Source organism: Rhinoderma darwinii, chromosome 5 (genome assembly GCF_050947455.1).
Source record: "Rhinoderma darwinii isolate aRhiDar2 chromosome 5, aRhiDar2.hap1, whole genome shotgun sequence".
Taxonomy (NCBI): domain Eukaryota; kingdom Metazoa; phylum Chordata; class Amphibia; order Anura; family Rhinodermatidae; genus Rhinoderma; species Rhinoderma darwinii.
In genome coordinates, this window is record NC_134691.1 from 109508590 (window position 1) to 109529381 (window position 20792).

Sequence of the window (20792 nt, forward strand, 5' to 3'; positions counted from 1 at the left end):
TTGAACGCGGCTTCTAAGGGGTTAATCGGTGGGGACCACCACGATCGGTCCCTGCACACTAAGCTGTGATAGCCTGCTGTCGGAAACAGCAGGTATCACAGCTCAAAAACGCACCGGGGAAACATGGTGCCGTGTTAACTCAGGTCAGTACTATTACTGAGCTGAGCGCGAATGATGCGCTCAGCACGACGTAATGGTACTGACCTGAGCGCGAAGGGGTTAATGCTGCAGCCCCCTCCTCTCACGGTCTTCCATTTACGGTTTTACAATAGAAAACTTTTCTTTTGGAGAGACTTGATATTTATGAACATTTACAGACACCCTGCAGGCATGGAAAAGGGGACTGCAGGAAAGTGAGGAAGATGCCACTTTTCACCCACATGTCCACTAAGATATATTACAAAATGTCATATACTCAAATTTACTGCTAATTTATGCAAAAAAATGTATAAGGAAATGTGTCATTGTATCAAAACCTTTTTATGTTCGGTTTACCAAATTTCCCACGAAGTAACTTTTTTTTTTTTTTAACTATTTCTACAGCTGGCTCCTGAATCTAACACAAACAAGGCCACTGACCTCTTCAGGCACAAGTGGTTCAATCATAGGGGCTTCTTCCTGTCTTGCGGCAAGTCGGACTGGAGAAGTAGATAGCCGTTTCTCCCACTCGCTGGCAGCTGTTTCTGTTGACGTTTCCAAAAATGTCCTTTTCAGCTCACTTATGTTCGTCTGATGTTTCATCAATTCTTCCGGGTTTCTATCAAACTCCTAAATAAAACAAACAACAAATATTAAAAGAAATGTACCATCCAACACCTTTATAACTGGGAAAATAAGCAACAAAAACTTTACTTACAGACACATCGTTTATATTTAAGCCTACTTTACCATAGCTATATAGTAATTTAAAGGGAACCTGTCATCTACATTATACCTTTCTCACGGAGGGCAACATAATGTAGTGACAGACACGCTGATTTCGGCGTCTGTCACTTATGTGCTAATGTAAACCCTTTTATAAGAACTTACATTCGGAGCCCAGGCAGCGCCGCCATAGAGGAGTCTGGCATATTCATAGTATATACGTGCTGCCAAAGCAAGAAAAGTCTGGCGCATTCATGAGCTGCCATTAGCTCCGCCCTCTTTCTGCTGATTGACAGATGTCTCCCTATGAACAGTAATAAGGGGACATCTGTCAATCAGCAGAAAGTGGGCAGAACTAGCGGCAGCGAATGAATATGCCAGACCCATCTCTGGCGGTGATGCCTGGGCTCTAAATGTAAGTTCACATTAGCACATAAGTGGCAGATCGCTGAAATCAGTGTGTCTGTCGCTGCATTATGCTGCTCGCAGTTAGGGTAAGTATAATGTAGATGACAAGTTTCCTTTTAAGTTTTTAGTTGCTTGCTTTTCCAACCAGGGAATACGATGTGCAGAAAAAAAGTAGATAAAAAAACAAACTGTTACTATTACCACAAGGCTACAACACAATCTGGTGAAGAGTGAGACTTTGGAGGGGATTACCATAGTGAAGTGTGATCATTTGTGACTGCTAATAGAATAACACAAAAATATAAAGCTACATTTTTATTATTATTATGGTTTACCAAAATATATAATACAAAAACAACTACACATTTTCTAGGCATTAAAAGAAATAACACTGAAATTCCACTCAGTTCACTAGGAGGTGGGGGGGACACTCAGTCCATGCCAAAAATCCAACACACAAGTGCATGCAGTGGTATGTACCAATACCAACCTCTAACATAAGATTACTATGTTTGACATAAACATTTTCACCCTTTATTCGCTTAATGAGACTATTCTGAAAAAGTGAAGAGAGGGAACATTAAGACACACACAAACTGTTGGACAATGATGATTTTGCACTCATGTTCCACTTAGACCAGACAGGCACCAAACAACACACGCTGGGAGATCTGTAGTTCAAGAGTTTTTACCTGAGTTTTTATATCTGCATCTTCTTCTTGATCCGACTGGAAGCATTGTAAAATATCAAATATTACAGTATATTGGTAACTTCGTATTTAATTGGATCCCCTTAACTGTAAATAACCATTATTAGCAAAGTATTTGGTGGTCAGGAGTACACCCAGGTTTGTGTTCTTTCCACACCAGAGGCCTAATGCCCTTTTTGATGTGATGAGGTTCAATAAATTAAAAAAATTAAACATTCACAACTAAAAAAAATGACCGCTTTTATTCCAGTCACACTTTTACATCCCATTAGGCTGTATCATATTGTTCTATGGTCTTATCTATGATTGTGGAACGATCTACCATTGTATATTTCTAACTATTATTAGACATAAATGACGTGTCCTAGGGATTATTTGATTAATATGGGGTAATGTTTTAGGGATATGGAAGAATCAGGGGTAACTTCTTCATAAAAATTACCATCCAGTTTTCTTTTCCCCGCCTTATCACAATAATGGCCTTCCACTCCTGCTGCACCTTCTAATGCTGTGTGATAAACTACCCAAACAGAAGCCATCAATGGTAACTAGTGTTAGTGATTATTAATGCTTCTAGTAATAACAGCTAATTTATTAATTGTATACTTTATACATCACATCTAAATATCTAGATATATAGAGTGCATTATTCTTCTATGCATTTTACTAATGATTTTCCACTAGGTGGCACTGTTGAGCAGGCTTCAGTCAATGTCATGATAATTAAATACCAAAATGTCGAAACCGATAATTAGGTAATTTACGCATTATTTTCTCTAATCTTTTTATGTCTTGTTAAAAAAAATTAACCCCCCCCCCCCCAAAAAACAAACAAACCGGTAATAAAAAATCTGAATGAAATAACCCATTTATTTATACTCTGGACAATTCACCTAATAATGTTTGGGTTTGGAATAAGGGCAGGAGAAACCATCAGACAGCCCCATCCAAATGAAACTGAACTATTTCTCCAAGCCGTCATGCACATGGTCGTATTAAAGCTCAGTACAACTTCGGAGATGTAACCCACCATAACAGGGCACCCATAATTCTATACAGCCCTACTATTTGACAAAGATTTCATACAGAGATTATTTTTTCTGGCAGACTCCTATTCTAAAAATATAAACTAGAGAGCAAAAAGAGTCCATACATATCAAAGTATGAAAAAATTGACCATCTTTATTAGTAGCATCAAAGACAAAAACCAAAAACAGAGAATCTAAAATAAGTCCTTGTCTGGATCACCAATACATACATTGTTCAAGGTAAATGACATACATTTTGTATATAGTATGAAAGGTTTATTAGATCAATGTAACTCCAACACAGGATGCATCAATATTAGTGGGTTAGGGTAAGAACAGTACAAAAGCAAAGTATGAAAAGCTCAATGTAAAAGCTTATGTTTGTTTAAAGTGACTAGTGCATTTAGGTATATGGCATAGAGCCATAAACAAACATAAGCTTTTACATTGAGCTTTTCATACTTTGCTTTTGTACTGTTCTTACCCTAACCCACTAATATTGATGCATCCTGTGTTGGAGTTACATTGATCTAATAAACCTTTCATACTATATACAAAATGTATGTAATTTACCTTGATCAATGTATGTATTGGTGATCCAGACAAGGACTTATTTTAGATTCTCTGTTTTTGGTTTTTGTCTTTGATGCTACTAATAAAGATGGTCAATTTTTTCATACTTTGATATGTATGGACTCTTTTTGCTCTCTAGTTTATATTATCTATAGTTAGAGTCCTTATCTCTAATCAATTTGAATGGGTGGTTGAGATTTGTCTCCCACCCTGATGCTTATATGCCCTGTGGGACTTCTTGTCTAATCCTATTCTAAAAATGTTTTGCTATTTTCCATTGGACACTATATTACAGAATTATCTCCAAAATACTTTTCCACACAGAGCACCAATACAGCAGCACAAGAAGTGCCTACAGCTCTGTAGTACGGAGCCATTTGGACTCTATGTGTCTCCATACAGCCTCCTGCTCAAAGTCTAAAGTGTATGTTCACCTTTAAGCAGCATTTTGCAGTTTATCCAAGGCAATCAACCATTCTAGACAAGGAGCTGCAGGTGCGGCCACATTTCAAAACATACAATGGCTGTGCCGTCATCCAAAGAGAGAGACAATCTTTGCATTGGCTCTCTGTTTAGAGTAATCATATAAAGAATGCTCTCAACTCAGTAGTACCTGCTCTATGATATCTATTTTCCCTAACAGAGAACTCAATTTAACGAAATTTGTCCTTTTATTGAAAATTGAAGAACACATCGTGGGCATATGTGCCTAAAAATGGGCTGTTCTCAGAGGCGAAATTAGAGGGGGTGCAGAAGTTGCGTGTTCACCTGGGGCCTGAAGGGCCCCAAAAGACCCCCTTTTCTCCATAATAGAAGACCAGTACTATAAATAACCTGTGATTTTTAGGTGGCGCTTTTAAGTATTTTGCATTGGGGCCCTGGAGCTTCATTATGCCTCTGGCTGTTCTGAAAACTTCTGAAGATCTAGATCCAGACTTTGACTATGCTTTATGTTAAAATGTCAAAAAACATAGATAAGGGTTCATGTATAAAAACAACAGATAAGAACAATGGTGTAGACCGCATCAGTCATTGGAAACCAAATTAAAAATGGCTTGAGTAGTTGTCATGCGAAACACCACTGTCTTTCATCTGCACTTACACACATGACCCAATAGTCAGGAATAAAAATAAAAATGGGTTTTCAAAAAGTGGGGGAAAAAAAATACAATCCATGTCTGTGAAACATATGTTTCCATTTGGGGTATCTTAATTAGAATAATATCACAGGCATGGGCTCAGCAGAACATATTGCTTTAACAGCTTATATCGTACTGACAGAATAAGCCTCTGTAGACTTTAGGAACACCGAGTTAAACACTACATTTGGGAATAAACACTGCATTTTACACACCTCAGTAGCAGTGGTTTCACCATCAGCTGCTGTATCCGTCTGTTCACTGTCAGTCTATTTAGTTTTACAAGATATGGATTCCAAAATGGAAGCGGAAACAAAGAATAAATCCATGTTGTCAAACTGTAATGATGTTCACTTCAAAACCATTTTGCCATTTCTTAAAAAAACAACAACAACACAGCAGCCCAAAAATAAGGAAATAAAAGGCAAAAGCATAACAGAAACAGAACAGATTCTGAGGAATACGCAAGGCATATACATTCTGTGAGATCATTTATTGTTCTGTGTACATTACTATTATTATAATCTGTACTAGTTCAGCTAGAAATATTATATTCCTCATGTAATATTAATCTGTTCTCAGATACATCTTTATTTTTGGTTTAAAACACTCGGATGAGACTACTATAACAGCCGCCTTACTTTCAGCTCCTCATTTGTAATTGCAGATTTGTGTCTAGCTGCCCGATCGGTCTGCATTACAAAAAAAGGCAAAACAAAAATAAAATCTATTAAAGAAAAATAAAAACATAAATGACGGAGTTCTAAAATCATGCCATTTTCAACACAGGAAAACGTAATAAATTGCACCATTACCGGGGATTGGTCACAATAATGTGCACGATTTGAAAAGTTGTGTATTTCAATCACCTCTCTTCCATTCTTTTCTATTATCTTTCTAATAATATAGGCACTGCTCGTCATGCAGAAACTGCTCTGGGATTACAAAATGATTTACACAAAACGTTTGGCTTTGACAATGTATATAGCCAAATGTAATGCAGACATGTCAGACACAGAACATGCAGTACGTAATACACAATGGATAGAAAGGATCAGGCACAAAAAAGGTTTATGCGGACACTAAACTGTACTTAGAAATATGGATTCACGTCTATTTCATCCCTACTATCCCAATAACATACACAATTCACTTGTCTGTCTCACGGGTCCATTTTGTTCTACAATCAATGTAACAATCCGTAAATCTTACTGATCAGAAGAATTCATATTTTATTTAAACTGTCATCAAATAATATTGTATACAAAGTGCACTGGGCAATGAAACAGGACAGTGATGCTCAAATGGGAAAGAATCAATAAAGTACCGTATTTTTCGGACTATAAGACGCACCAGACTATAAGATGCACCCAGGCTTTAGACAACAGAAAATAGGAAATTTTTTTATATTTTACTTTTTTTTTTTATAAAGAAAAACCGATTGGTTACAAATAAATTATTTGTTCAGTTTCACCACATTCTGAGAGCCATAACTTATGTTTTTTAATCGTTTGAGAGGTGTGAGGGCTTATTTTTTGCGGGACGAACTGTAGTTTTTATTAGCACCATTTTATTGGTACATACGACTTTTTTATTACTTTTTATTTTTTATTTTTTTAGAGCATTGGTGACCAAAAAAACAATGATTCTGGGGTTTTAAACTTATTTTTTTGACGGCATTCACTGTGTGAGTCAAATAATGGTATATTGTAATAGTTTTGGAGTATTACGGACGCAGCAATACCAATTTTTTTATTTTTACATTGTGCTTGATAAAAAAATGGGAAAAGGTGTAAAGGATCTGCCAGACACAGCTTCTGTGTCGACGCCCGTGTCAGTTTGCACCTGCTCCTAAGTCTGATCGAGTGACCCCTCCTTCTACCAATCAGGCTGGGAGGCTGAGGAGTGGGAGAACCTATCACAGCCTGGCCAGACGGCGCTAGCTCCCGCCCTCTGTCTATTTATACCTTCACTTCCTGCTCCTCCTTTGACTGTGATTCTCCTGTTTCCTGGCTCTGCTGCTTGAACTATTTGTCCCTGCTTCATATTGACCCTGGCTTACTGACTACTCTCCTGCTTTGCGTTTGGTACCTCGTACACTCCTGGTTTGACTTGGCTCGTTCACTACTCTTGTTGCTCACGGTGTTGCCGTGGGCAACTGCCCCATTTCCCTTAGCTTCTGTGTACCCTTGTCTGTTTGTCTGTCGTGCACTTATTGAGCGTAGGGACCGTTGCCCAGTTGTACGCCATCGCCTAGGACGGGCCGTTGCAAGTAGCCAGGGACTGAGTGGCGGGTAGATTAGGGCTCACCTGTCTGTCTCCCTTCCCCGTCATTACAAAAGTTTTTTTGTTTTTTTTTTAACTTTTAAAACATTTTTACACTCCTGAAAATGTATCTAACTTTTTTTTTTTTTACACATTTTATTAGTTCCTCTAGGGGACTTGAACCAGCGATCATTAGATCGCTGGTACAATAAACTGCAATACATGGATGAGTTACGGAAACAGCTTAACTTACTGAGCTACGATGTTTCCGTAACTCCCACAGTAGCGAATGGCAGTTACAGAAGCAGCGTAGCTCAGCGAGTTATGTTGTTTCCATAACTCGACCATGTAACCAGGACGTGGCCGGGAGACAGTGGAGCGCCATCGCTGTTCCTGGCCGTTAGAGCAGCGTGTCAGCTGTAAAACACAGCTGACATCTGCAGTGTATGGAGCGGGCTCAGCACGTGAGCCCACTCCGCTCCAAACATCGTCCCCTCCTTGCTTCATGATGTGACGACACATCACGGGTCAGGAAGGGGTTAAGCAAGAAGCGGTCAGGGGGCCTGGCGCTGCCACGTCCCTTGACTGCAGACTATAAGACGCAGGGACTTTTTAGCAAGATTTATTCTAGCTAAAAACTGCGTCTTATAGTCCGAAAAATACGGTAAGTATATTGATTTTTTTTTAATGTTGTTTTAATCCCATTCAAAACATTTTAAACTTACTGGGAAAAATGTTTGCTCTTATGCTTCTAAATATGTACTTAAAGTGTACATATGGTTTGAAGGTACACAGATTAATATATTGGGGAATTTCAGTACTGTGTAATTTAGGCAGTTGTGTAAAAATGCTGCAAAGTAGGAATGCTTTCAAAAATAGAAGTGTTAATAGTCTTTCTTTTAATCAATTAAAAAAATACAAAGTAAATGAACAGAAGAGAAATCAAATCAATATTTGCCTTCAAAACATCATCAATTCTTCTAGGTACACATGCACACAGATTTTGAAGGAAGTCGGCAGGGACGCAGTACCAAACATCTTGGAGAACTGACCACAGATCTTTCGTGGATGTAGACTTCCTCAAATCCTTCTGTCTCTTCATCTAATCCAAGACGAACTCGACGAGGTTGAGATCAGGGCTCTGTGGGGACCATATTATCACTTCCAGGGCTCCTTATTCTTCTGAAAGCTGAAGATAGTTCTTAAAGAGGCTCTGTCACCAGATTATCAAATCCCTATCTCCTATTCTTATTTCCAACTGGGCGTGTTTACTTGTTTTACTAGCTGGGCGTTGTGAATAGAAGTGTATGATGCTGACATATGATGCTGACTTACACTTCTATTCACAACGCCCAGCTAGTAAAACAAGTAAACTCGCCCAGATGTTACAAACACAATACACGCCCAGTTGGAAATAAGAGAAAACACACTCCCAGTTGTCCATTAGACAGGCTCATTTGCATAAATATAAAATTGCTCATAACTTGGCCAAAAATGATCGTTTTAAAAAAAAATATGTTACTGTTATCTACATTGCAGCGCCGATCACATACAATAGGAGATAGGGATTTGATAATCTGGTGACAGAGCCTCTTTAATGACATTGGCTGTATGTTTGGTGGTTGTGGTCTTGCTGCACAATAAATTTAGAGCCAATCACACGCCTCCCTGGTGGTATTGCATGATGGATAATATCTGCCTGTATTTCTCAGAATTTAAGACACCATTAATCCTGACCAAATATCCAACTCCATTTGCTGAAATGCAGCCCCGAACTTGCAAGGAGCCTCCACCATGCTTCACTGTTACATTCAGACACTCCTTATTGTACTGCTGTCCAGCCCTTTATTTCAAATTTTAACTCATCAGTCCAGAGCACCTGCTGCCATTTTTCTGCTCTGCAGTTTCTATGTTTTCGTGCATATTTGAGTCGCTTGGCCTTGTTTCCACTAACGAAGGTATGTCTTTGTCCGCAATTCTACCATGAAGACCACTTCTGACCAGACTTCTCAGAACAGCAGATGGGTGTACCTGGGTCCCACTGGTTACTGCCAGTTCTTAGCTGATGGCACTGCTGGACATCATCCTTCAAAGGGAAGTAAGTATGATGTGTCTTTGATTTGCTGCACTAATCTTCCTTGGTCCTCAATGTTGCCTGTTTCTTTGTGCTTCTTCAAAAGAGCTTGAACAGCACATCTTGAAACCCCAGTCTGCTTTAAAAATCCTTGCCTGGGAGAGACCTTGCTGATGCAGTATAACTACCTTGTGTGTTGTTGCTGTGCTCAGTCTTGCCATGGTGGACTTGTGACATGAAACAGTCTTCCACAACTTCACCATTGTAACAGAGTTTGGCTGTTCCTCATCCAGTTTTAAGCCTCATACACAGCTCTTTCTTTTACAGTTAATGACGGTTTCAACCTACACATGAAAATGATGATCATTATCACCTGTTTGGTATAATTGGTTAATCATACACTTGACTATAATCCTACAAAATCCATGACTTTGTGCAAGTATACCTAGAAGAATTGATTCTGTTTTGAAGGCAAAGTGTGGTCACACCAAATATTGATTTGATTTAGGTTTCTCTTCTATACATTCATATTTTATTTTTTTATCAATTAACAAAATACAAACACTTATTTTTTAAAGCATTTTTCCGCAACTGCCTAAAACATTTGCACAGTACTATACATGATCAGCAATATCCCATTATACTTTCATTAACTGATTCAGCTGCAAGCAGAATTTACATACTGCAGTCTAGAGTTAACCTATGTAGCATGGGCAGCAGATTCTTGCAAAATAGTATATAACCAAATGAGGGTCTGCTCAGAAGCCAATAGTAATGTTTTACTTCTAAATAACTTCTCTTTATTCCTCTAGATTGATCCTGCATGCAGCTTTGTACCTCTTAACTAGAGGTACAATATAATAGCAAGTCCCTACATGAAGACATTTTATTATTTTTAGTACCGTGTATTTTGTGTTCGTTCTTTGACATGAAACAGAAAGAAAAAAAGTTTCTTGCTTCCATGACTATCCTGCTCTGCTTTATCTTATCAGATAAATAGCTTAAAAATGTTGTTGTTTTTTTTAGCCCATCTACATTGTATAATTTCAATGTGCCCTTAAGAACCATTTTTAGAATTATTTATACTAGCACAAAAAATATTTTAAGATGTTGTGCCTAACCCTTGTAGCCTAAGGACAAACTTTAAAAATAGTAGCAAGCAGACATAAATGAGGCTCTGAAAGTTGGACCAGTATGGTAGCATTCTAGCACTGTTTAGGACTAACACTGAACAAGGTAAGATGTGTTCTATGCCAAGGTACACACCTCATCATCTGAACTGTCACTCAGGTCATTGTCAAGTGAGGCACTCAAGGAGACCGCCTTGGGCTCCAGGTAGCAGAGGCACATAGCCAAAGGAAAGGAGAGTGTGAGGGCACATGGCACGGAGAAAGAGGCAGAGAGCAGAAAGAAAAAGATGAAAAGGAAGCATGGGACGAGAGAAGGAGACCGGATTGGGAGATAATACTGTAAACTTTCAGGCAGGAAATTTGCTTCAGAAACGTTAGGGAAGGAAAGATAGCCATCATCATCCAAAAGAGAAGGGAATGAGTCCGGAAGATGCAAGGAGAAGGAAAAGAGTGTTCCACCTTTGCCAGCTTGCTGCTTATAGCTCATTGCTAACTCATCTTCATTGGGGTACAGCATTGCTTTTTGCTCTGAGTCCCATTCGGACTCACTAGACATTGGAACTGTGTCTGTACTTGGCTTACATGCCACTGATTTACCAGCATTCTCCTTACATCTCCTCCGCAAATTAGTTGAAGGTGTGGAGGGGCTAGGAGGTGGGTATGGAGGGGAGTGAAATGAGTCAGTTACAAAACAAGATGGCTGGAGGCAGAGAGCAGCAAACAAGGTGTAAGATTAAAAGGACAAAAAGAAAACTGCGATTAGTTAATTGGTATTCAGCATAGAATTTAATAGAAAAGCATAACAATTCCTACAGTCTTCTATTGGTGGATATACGGTCATCTTACACAATTCACACTGTTCATCCAGAATTTCATTATATAGTATAGTTAATGACCATTAATCTTCATTAATACATCAGAATCAGATAACAGGAGATCACTTTGTAACATAATATAGAGAACTTGTTATATATGAGTAATGCAGGTAAAAATTTTGTTTTTGCCCAAGAAAAGGTTCATCCCAAGCAAAGACCTTACTTAACTGGGATACCATGATACAAAGATCTATGAAGTGTGTGCTATATGCGTCTTTTAAAAAATGACCCCCTCAGCCTCTACATGATGTGGTGTAATGATCAGCATGGTCCTCTGTATAAAGTAATACTGATGATTGGGAAGATCATGACACTACTCATACTATGCTACTGTAGGGACAATCAATGTGGTAAGTAAGGATTTGGGGGATATTTAGTTAGGTCCAGAAGTATTTGGACAGTGGCAATTTTCATAATTTACTCTTTCAACAGCACAATGGATTTGAAACAAAGCAATCAAGATGTGATTAAAGCATAGATTGTGAGCTTTAAAGAGTAAAGTGTCTTTTATACCTGCCGATATTCGTCCGATGCACCAAACGCCGATCAACGAGACAGCGCTCCTGTCACACGTAGCTGTTTGGTGATTAGCGGCCGCTTCTCCGATCGCTCATCCCTATACGTTATTATCATGTCGGCAGCGTGTCTCTGTTTACACAGGGAGATGTGCTCCCGACAGCGAGATTTCACTTTTTTAAAACAATATTATCAGCAGATGATTGAGTGTTTGCTCGTTCATCTGCTGATCGCTGCCCTGTTTACACAGGGCAATTAGCGGCAATGAGCGTTCTATGAACGCTTTTCTACACTATAATCGCCCATTGTAAAAGGGCCTTAAGGGTATTTTTACACAGCCCGGAGTGAGCTGTGTAAACAAGTGTCGATCAACGAGATGGCTAGTTTGCTCCTTTCACAAGGAGCTAGTATGGAGATGACGGGCGTTACTACGATTGCTCGTCCCCATACATTTCTATCATGTCGGCAGCACGTCTCCCTGTTTGCCGACAACGATAATATTTTGGGCGTTTAAACAGGGCAATTAGGCAATTATCGGGAACGAGTATTCTGTGAACGCTCGTTTGCCCGATAATTGGCCGGTGTAAGAGGGCCTTCAGATCTATCAATAACGGTAATTTCAGGAAACTTTTGTAATGGCATAGTCACGTCAGAATTTTTGATTGGTGAGGGTCCGGGTGCCGAGGCGTGCTGCTTGCATTGTTATAGAAAGGCTCTGTTTTTATTTATGTTTGTGAGTATAATTAAAACCCCCTTGTTTTAACAGTTCATCTGAAGTTGTGGAGTTACACGGTTTGGGCCATTTTAAACTTTGTTGCAACGACAGTTGCATTTTGTGTTCTATATCAGTGAGAGGCTACAGTGTGGAATGGAAGCATTCGGGGAGACTCTGATCTGAACGGGGCAAACAGGAAGGAGGTTTGGCCTTAAAAACATATTTCTCTGCACTGCTAGAGTAAGATCACTTGCACCTTTACTACAATCTGGAGTTGAAGGGAGTACAGTCCCTAAGGTGGATCGTTTTGCGGTGCATTAGTGGAGCGTGAGCGGAGGACCTCTTTTGCTTTTAATTTTAATAGCAGGCAGGAAATCTGAGAAAGGATTATACATCCAATCTGACAAAGATTTTCGAAGTAAGTATACCAGCTTAATCAGGTCTAAGAAATTTATTTAAAAATGTATGCGGTTTGTATTGGGAAATATGGTGATAGATCCTCTTTAATTCCATGGGCTTAGGTAAAATAATGCTTTAACAATTTAGGAATTGCAGACATTTTATACATAGTTATTCCATTTTAACCGGCTCAAAAGTAAATGGACAAATTAGCATAATATTATGGGCTCGTTCACACGCTCTGGAATTGCCGGCCAGAAACAACGCAACAGAATACAACAGCATCATAGTGGATGAGATTTAACAAATCTCATCCACATGCTGCGTAAAATTTCTGAGCCAAAATTGACCTGCGGTGCTTATTTTTCGGACCGCAGCATGTCAATTCCTGCTACAGAAAGTGTGCAGAATTTCTGCGTTTTTCATAGGAGATGTCTCCATCTCCTAACATTGGGAAAAACGCAGCAATTTAAGCACCATTTTCTGCCGCAAAAACCGCAGGAAATGGTATGTTTTTGCCGCAGCGGAAAGCCTTTGACTTTCAACAGAAATGCTGCAGCAATTCCGTCGAGTGCGGACAAGCCCTTATTAATTTAAGGATTATTTTTAATACTTGGATGCAAACCCTTTGCAGTCAATGACTCCCTGAAGTCTGGAACCAATTGACATCCCCAAATGCAGAGCATTTCCAGGTATTTACTGCAGCCGCCTCCAGTTGCTACTTGTTTGTGAGTCTTTCTACCTTCAGTTTTCTATTCCGTAAGTGGAAAACATGCTCGAACAGGTTGAGGTTAGGTGAATTTTGTTTGCTCTTGGGTTGTCTATGCAGTATGCTTTGGGTCATTATCCATCTGTACTGCGAAGAGTCCTATCAGTTTTGCATTTGTCTCAATTTGAGTAATAAGTCTCGCTCTATGCAGTTCAGAATTCATCCTGTTTCTTTCCGCAGTAACATTATCAATAAACATCAGTAACCCAGTTCCATTGGTAGCACACATGACCATGCCATAACACTGCCTCCATGTATGACAGATGATGTGGTATGCTTTGGATCATACGCCAAGTCTTTCCTTCGCCATACTTTTCTCTTCACATCAGTCTGGTACAATTTCATCCTGTTTTCATCTATCCACAAAAGATTGCTTCAGAGTTTTAGATCTTTTCTAGCAAAGTCTAATTTGTCCGTTCTCTTTGAGTGTTACCAGTCATTTGCATGTTGAAATAAACCCACTGTATTTCCATCCATTCACGAAGGTGTCTCTTGATTGTAAACTTTGACACTGATATGCCTACCTCTTCGAGAGTTTGAGTGATTTGGCTAGATATTGTGAAAGGGTTTATCTTGACCAAGAAAATTATTCTGCATTCATTAGCTTTGTCTTTTAGGCCTGTTTGTCTTGATAAACTCGCCACTGCATTCCTTCTTTTTAATAATGTACTAGATTATTGATTTGGTCACTTAGGATTGTTCTGTATGTGTAGCCTATCAGATAGATTTAATAAACTCCCTAATGCCCAATGCAATCCTTCACTTGCATTGACACATCTTAAAGCCACATATTGAAAGTTCCCATGAACAGCTACCAAAAACAAATTCTACAATTGGAATTAACTCCAGACCTTTTATATCCTTAATTTGTCATGAAATAAGGAGGGAACATGCCACACCCAGCCATGAAACTACCTATCAGTCAATTGTCCAATTACTTTTGAGGTTGTAAAAATAGAGGGACTATGTAAACCACGTCTGTAATTCCAAATGGTTAATACAATATTTTTATTAAGCCCAATGAATAGAAGCTGAAATTCCACACATCAACCACATCTTTATTGCTTTGTTTCAAATCCATTGTGGTGGTGTAGAGGCTAAATGATAAAAATTGTCTCACTGTCCAAATACTTTTAAACTTAACTGTATATCGACCCTAAACTGGACATAAACTGAATTTTCATCTTCTGCATGAAGATGTACTTGAAAGGAACATACTCTAAATTCGATTTTTTGATCAAATAAAAATGGTTATTTTTGTTTAAGTTGTTTTTTAAAAGTTTAGAAAATTAGTGAACGAATATGTCAAACTGTATTATACTTCCAAAAAAATAAGATAATCACCCAAATTAAAAAGGTCAAACATTCAGTAACTCATAATAACCAAACATTAAAGGGAATGTGTCATCAGAAAATTACCTATTGTTTAAATCAGGCTTTCATGTTAAACATATTGTTAAGAATTTTTGGTGTTTTTCCTTTAAATTTTCTGTCATTATCTACATTAAAAAAGAATCCTAAAATCTTCCAGTTTTCACTCTGGCCACTGAACCTTATAATAGACTGACACTTCCTGTTCTTTAGCGATCACTTCTCAGCAGTCATCATCATCATCACCACCGGCAGGATTACAATGAAAGGTAACACCTCTATATAGATAACACAGGATCCACCATTAACAACAGATGATGGACAGAGTTCCCCACCTATCCCTTCCTGCACAATGACCTCTGCACAGATCACAGAGCACGCCTAGAAAACTCGCCAATAGAAGTCAATTGGTCCTCTCCAGTTACTATGGTCCAATTGGCTGTTGCAAAGCATATATCTAAATGCGGTCAACAGCAGCTCAGGCAAGATGGCTGCCACCATAATGATGTACAGATCATATCATGACAATATAAAAACAGATTAGAAAAAAAGAATCTGTTTCACTATCTTGTTTTAATGCGTAAATCTCTAGGTGTGACTTTCCCTTTAAGTTAAGCTGACCCAGATCAAGTTAAAAACATTGAAGAAAAAAAAATGGTTCGCTATGTGCTGAGCGTTTATTGTGCATGCCTGTGTTTAGCTAATCTTGTGATCATAGGGTGCAATGACTACTGATAGGTTAAATTTGCTGCATTCAAGACAGCTTAAAGTGAAGTATCATAGGTGCAAGGAATCATATTAATTACTAGTATCACTTCACAATGATTTACAGTAAAAGCAGACAATACATGAATATACTCATTTAAAATCAATGGGGAAGCGGTTATGAGTTAGTTTCCAACAGTAACATCTTAAAGAAAAGCAGCAGGAGGCATTCTGCTCTTCTTAGATGTCCCTTTTTGTTTGATCTGAAATTTGTTCTTATTTTATTGCTTATATCAAGAAGATGAGCCTTTTGCAAAAACCCTGCTAAACATATAAAAGTACCTGCAGACTAGACAACATAGTACAAATACACTAGGCTGCTGGATTCCGGAGCACCAGAGCGTTGCGAACTTAAAGAGGCTCTGTCACCAGATTTTGCAACCCCTATCTGCTATTGCAGCAGATAGGCGCTGCAATGTAGATTACAGTAACGTTTTTATTTTTAAAAAACTAGCATTTTTGGCCAAGTTATGACCATTTTTGTAGTTATGCAAATGAGGCTTGCAAAAGTCCAAGTGGGTGTGTTTAAAAGTAAAAGTCCAAGTGGGCGTGTATTATGTGCGTACATCGGGGCGTTTTTAATACTTTTACTAGCTTGGCGTTCTGATGAGAAGTATCATCCACTTCTCTTCAGAACGCCCAGCTTCTGGCAGTGCAGATCTGTGACGTCACTCACAGGTCCTGCATCGTGTCAGACAAGCGAGGCCACATCGGCACCAGAGGCTACAGTTGATTCTGCAGCAGCATCAGCGTTTGCAGGTAAGATCGACTTACCTGCAAACGCTGATGCTGCTGCAGAATCAACTGTAGCCTCTGGTGCCGATGTGGCCGACACGATGCAGGACCTGTGAGTGACGTCACAGATCTGCACTGTCAGAAGCTGGGCGTTCTGAAGAGAAGTGGATGATACTTCTATTCAGAGCGCCCAGCTAGTAAAAGTATTAAAAACGCCCCGATGTACGTACATAATACACGCCCACTTGGACTTTTACTTTTAAACACACCCACTTGGACTTTTGCAAGCCTCATTTGCATAACTACAAAAATGGTCATAACTTGGCCAAAAATGCTCGTTTTTAAAAAATAAAAACGTTACTGTAATCTACATTACAGCGCCTATCTGCTGCAATAGCAGATAGGGGTTGCAAAATCTGGTGACAGAGCCTCTTTAATAAAGTGCACTCCCTGCAAGCAACACAAATGCATGCGAGACAAAAAGTTTACCTATAGTGGAGAAATAAAAATTACACTACAATAGCTTGGAGAGGTGCTACCAATTCTTTACATTATATGAGTGGTCTGGCTTGCGATTCCATTCCTATTTCAGCTATGATATCTTGATGCTACCTGGAAGGTGCGGATTCTATTTAATAGATACAGAATCATTTCTAGTCTATTCTTTCTTAAGATAATTAGAAAACAAAACGGAGAGACACTGTCTGAAAATAAAAGGATAATCAAATATTTAAACGCCCGCCTAAGAAACTTTACTGAACTGATATAAATCCCAAATTCAAGAATTCATTCAAAAGAAATGATAAGTACCTTAGTATCATGACGTATTGTGGTAACAGTAGTGACAACTTCTACTTTCTTGGGTTTTTCTTCCTCCTTACTTTTCTCTTCCTCAACCTTTTTCTCGGGGGTTACCGATGCAATCAAGTTGGTTTGGGATGCACCCTTTGCTGTGATGTACGGGCCGGTGCCTACCTCTGTGGCAGACACAGAATCCTTCATATACAAGTCATGGTTTTCATTCACTGATGCTAAAAGCAAATATGATATTTGAAAAAAATAAAATAAAAAAATAAGTATGGGATGGTCTGTTTAAAGCAAGCAAACAAAAAGGGGCTAAATATGCGCAGGTTGAGATATAAATGGCAAACCCTTCACAGTATTTAACATTTTTATCTTTGAAGACTGTTTATATAACAATATGAATGAAATATATAGATTATTTTACTGTAATTTAACTTATACAGCATTAATGTTAGGAGGAAAAGCTGCAGATCTGTTAGCTGATGAAGTGAGTAAATACAACTTAGGATGCCACTTAAAGAGGCTCTGTCACCAGATTTTGCAACCCCTATCTGCTATTGCAGCAGATAGGCGCTGCAATGTAGATTACAGTAACGTTTTTATTTTTTAAAAACGAGCATTTTTGGCCAAGTTATGACCATTTTTGTATTTATGTAAATGAGGCTTGCAAAAGTACAACTGGGCGTGTATTATGTGCGTACATCGGGGCGTGTTTACTACTTTTACTAGCTGGGAGTTCTGACGAGAAGTATCATCCACTTCTCTTCAGAACGCCCAGCTTCTGGCAGTGCAGACACAGCGTGTTCTCAAGAGATCACGCTGTGACGTCACTCACAGGTCCTGCATCGTGTCGGACGAGCGAGGACACATCGGCACCAGAGGCTACAGTTGATTCTGCAGCAGCATCAGCGTTTGCAGGTAAGTCGATGTAGCTACTTACCTGCAAACGCCGATGCTGCTGCAGAATCAACTGTAGCCTCTGGTGCCGATGAGTCCTCGCTCGTCCGACACGATGCAGGACCTGTGAGTGACGACACAGCGTGATCTCTCGAGAACACGCTGTGTCTGCACTGCCAGAAGCTGGGCGTTCTGAAGAGAAGTGGATGATACTTCTCGTCAGAACGCCCAGCTAGTAAAAGTAGTAAAAACGCCCCGATGTACGCACATAATACACGCCCACTTGGACTTTTACTTTAAACACGCCTACTTGGACTTTTGCAAGCCTCATTTGCATAAATACAAAAATGGTCATAACTTGGCCAAAAATGCTAATTTTTTAAAAATAAAAACGTTACTGTAATCTACATTGCAGCACCTATCTGCTGCAATAGCAGATAGGGGTTGCAAAATCTGGTGACAGAGCCTCTTTAATATCTTGTAATATTAAACTAAACAATAAAACATCCTATTTTCAGAATTATAAAAGACATGTGAGTAATAATGTGTATATACAGTAAGGTCCAGAATTATTTGGACAGTGACACAATCTTCATGATTTTGGCTCTGCGTGCCAATACATTGGATATGAAATGAAACAACTGAGATGCAATAGAAGTTTAGACCATCATTTTTAATTTAAGGGGTTGAACAAAAATATCCTGTGAAACGTTTAGGAATTGCAACCATTTTTCTAAACAGCCTCCTCATTTCAGTGGCTCAAAAGTAATTGGGCAAATTAACATTACCAGAAATAAAATGTTTTTTTTTTAACACTTTGTAGAGATTCCTTTGCAGGCAATGACTGCCTGAAGCCTGGAATACATGGACATCACCACACGCTGGGTTTCCTCCTTTGTGATGCTTGGCCAAGCCTTTACTGCAGCGGTCTTCAGTTGTTGCTGGTTTGTGGGTCTTTCTGCCTTAAGTATTTTGTTAAGTAAGTGAAATGCATGCTCGATCGGGTTGAAATCTGGTGATGCACTTGGCCATTGCAGATTATTCCACTTCTTAAAAAACTCCTGGGTTGCTTTCACAGTATGTTTTGGGTCATTGTCCATCTGTTCTGTGAAGTGACTTCCAATCAACCTTGCTGCATTTGGTTGAATCTGAGCAGAAAGTATATCCCCAACACTTCAGAATTCATCTGGCTGCTTCTGTCACATCATCAATAAACACTAGTGACCCAGTGCCTTTGGCAGCCATGCATGCCCATGCCATCACACTGCCTCCACCATGTTTTACGGAGGATGTGGTGTGCTTTGGATCATGAGCCGTTCCAAGCCTTCTCCATACTTTCTTCCTCCCATCGTTCTGGTACAGGTTGATCTTAGTTTCATCTGTCCAAAGAATGCTGTTCCAGAACTGGGCGGCTTCTTTACATGTTGTTTGGCAAAGTCTAATCTGGCCTTTCTATTTTTGAGGCTGATTAATGGTTTGCACCTTGTGGTGAACCCTCTGTATTTGCTTTCAGGAAGTCTTCTCTTTATTGTAGACTTAGATACTGATAGGCTGGATTCACACGAGCATGTTCGGTCCGTAAAGGACGGAACGTATTTCGTCCGCAAGTCCCGGACCGAACACACTGCAGGGAGCCGGGCTCCTAGCATCATAGTTATGTACGACGCTAGGAGTCACTGCCTCTCCGTTGAACTACTGTCCCATACTGAAAACATGATTACAGTACGGGACAGTTGTCCCGCAGCGAGGCAGTGACTCCTAGCATCGTACATAACTATGATGCTAGGAGCGCGGCTCCCTGCAGTGTGTTCGGTCCGGGACTTGCGGCCGAAATACGTTCCGTCCATTACAGACCGAACATGCTCGGATGAATCCAGCCATACACCTACTTCCAGGAGAGTGTTCCTCACTTGGGTAGATGTTGTGAAGGGGTTTTTCTTCACCATGGAAAGGATTCTGCGATCATTCACCACTGTTGCCTTCCGTGGACGTCCAGATCTTTTGGGAGTTCACGAGATCACCAGTGCGCTCTTTTTATTCAAGAGTGTACCAAACTGTTGATTTGACCACTCCTAACATTTGTGCTATCTCTCTGATGGATTTCTTCAGCCTAACGATGGTCTGTTTCACTTGCATTGAGAGCTCCCCTGACCTCATGTTGTGGGTTCACAGCACCAGCTTCCAAATGCAAATGCCAAAACTGGAATCAACTTTGGACCTTTTACCTGCTTAATTGTTGATGGATTAATGAGGGAATAGCCCATGCAGCCCATTAAATAGCTTTTGAGATAATTGTCCAATTACCTTTGGTCCCTTGAAAAAGAGGCAGCTACATATTAGAGAGCTGTAATTCCTAAACCCTTCCTCAAGTTAGGATGTGAATAAATTAAAGCAGAGAGTCTGCACTTTAAGCCCATATTGATTATATAACTGTATATTCAATAAGTTTTGGTAAACCGCTAAAATGCCAAAACTTATATCACTGTCCAAATAATTCTGGACATAACTGTATATACTAGTTTATTGCTCACAATAATGCATATATGTATTCTAAATGCACAAGGTTAGGCCCCATGCACACGGCCGTAATTTTGATCCGCAATTATGGATCAAAAGTACGGACCTATTCATTTCTGTTGCCCTAGGACACCTTCCCATATATTTACGGGAAGGTGTCCGGGCCGTAGAAATGACCCGCAAAAAATACGACGCGCCCGTAATCACTAGCCATGATTACGACCATGGCCGTGTGCAG

The 20792-nt window shown here is 39.5% G+C and overlaps 1 protein-coding gene across 10 annotated transcripts in view; it reads right to left on the reverse strand.

Moving 5' to 3' along the window:
* Window positions 1–20792, reverse strand: part of EPB41L3 (erythrocyte membrane protein band 4.1 like 3) — a 235667-nt gene that overhangs the window by 33145 nt on the left and 181730 nt on the right. For 7 of the 10 annotated variants that reach the window (XM_075826402.1, XM_075826396.1, XM_075826398.1 and 4 more), the window contains 5 exons: window positions 17147–17367; window positions 10328–10891; window positions 4938–4991; window positions 1965–2000; window positions 580–768 (listed from right to left, as the gene is read on the reverse strand). In XM_075826402.1, the coding sequence (XP_075682517.1) occupies window positions 580–768; window positions 1965–2000; window positions 4938–4991; window positions 10328–10891; window positions 17147–17367 (1064 nt within the window). The remainder of the gene's footprint in view (window positions 1–579; window positions 769–1964; window positions 2001–4937; window positions 4992–10327; window positions 10892–17146; window positions 17368–20792) is intronic. The other 3 variants (XM_075826400.1, XM_075826392.1, XM_075826397.1) reach the window with 3 other exon arrangements.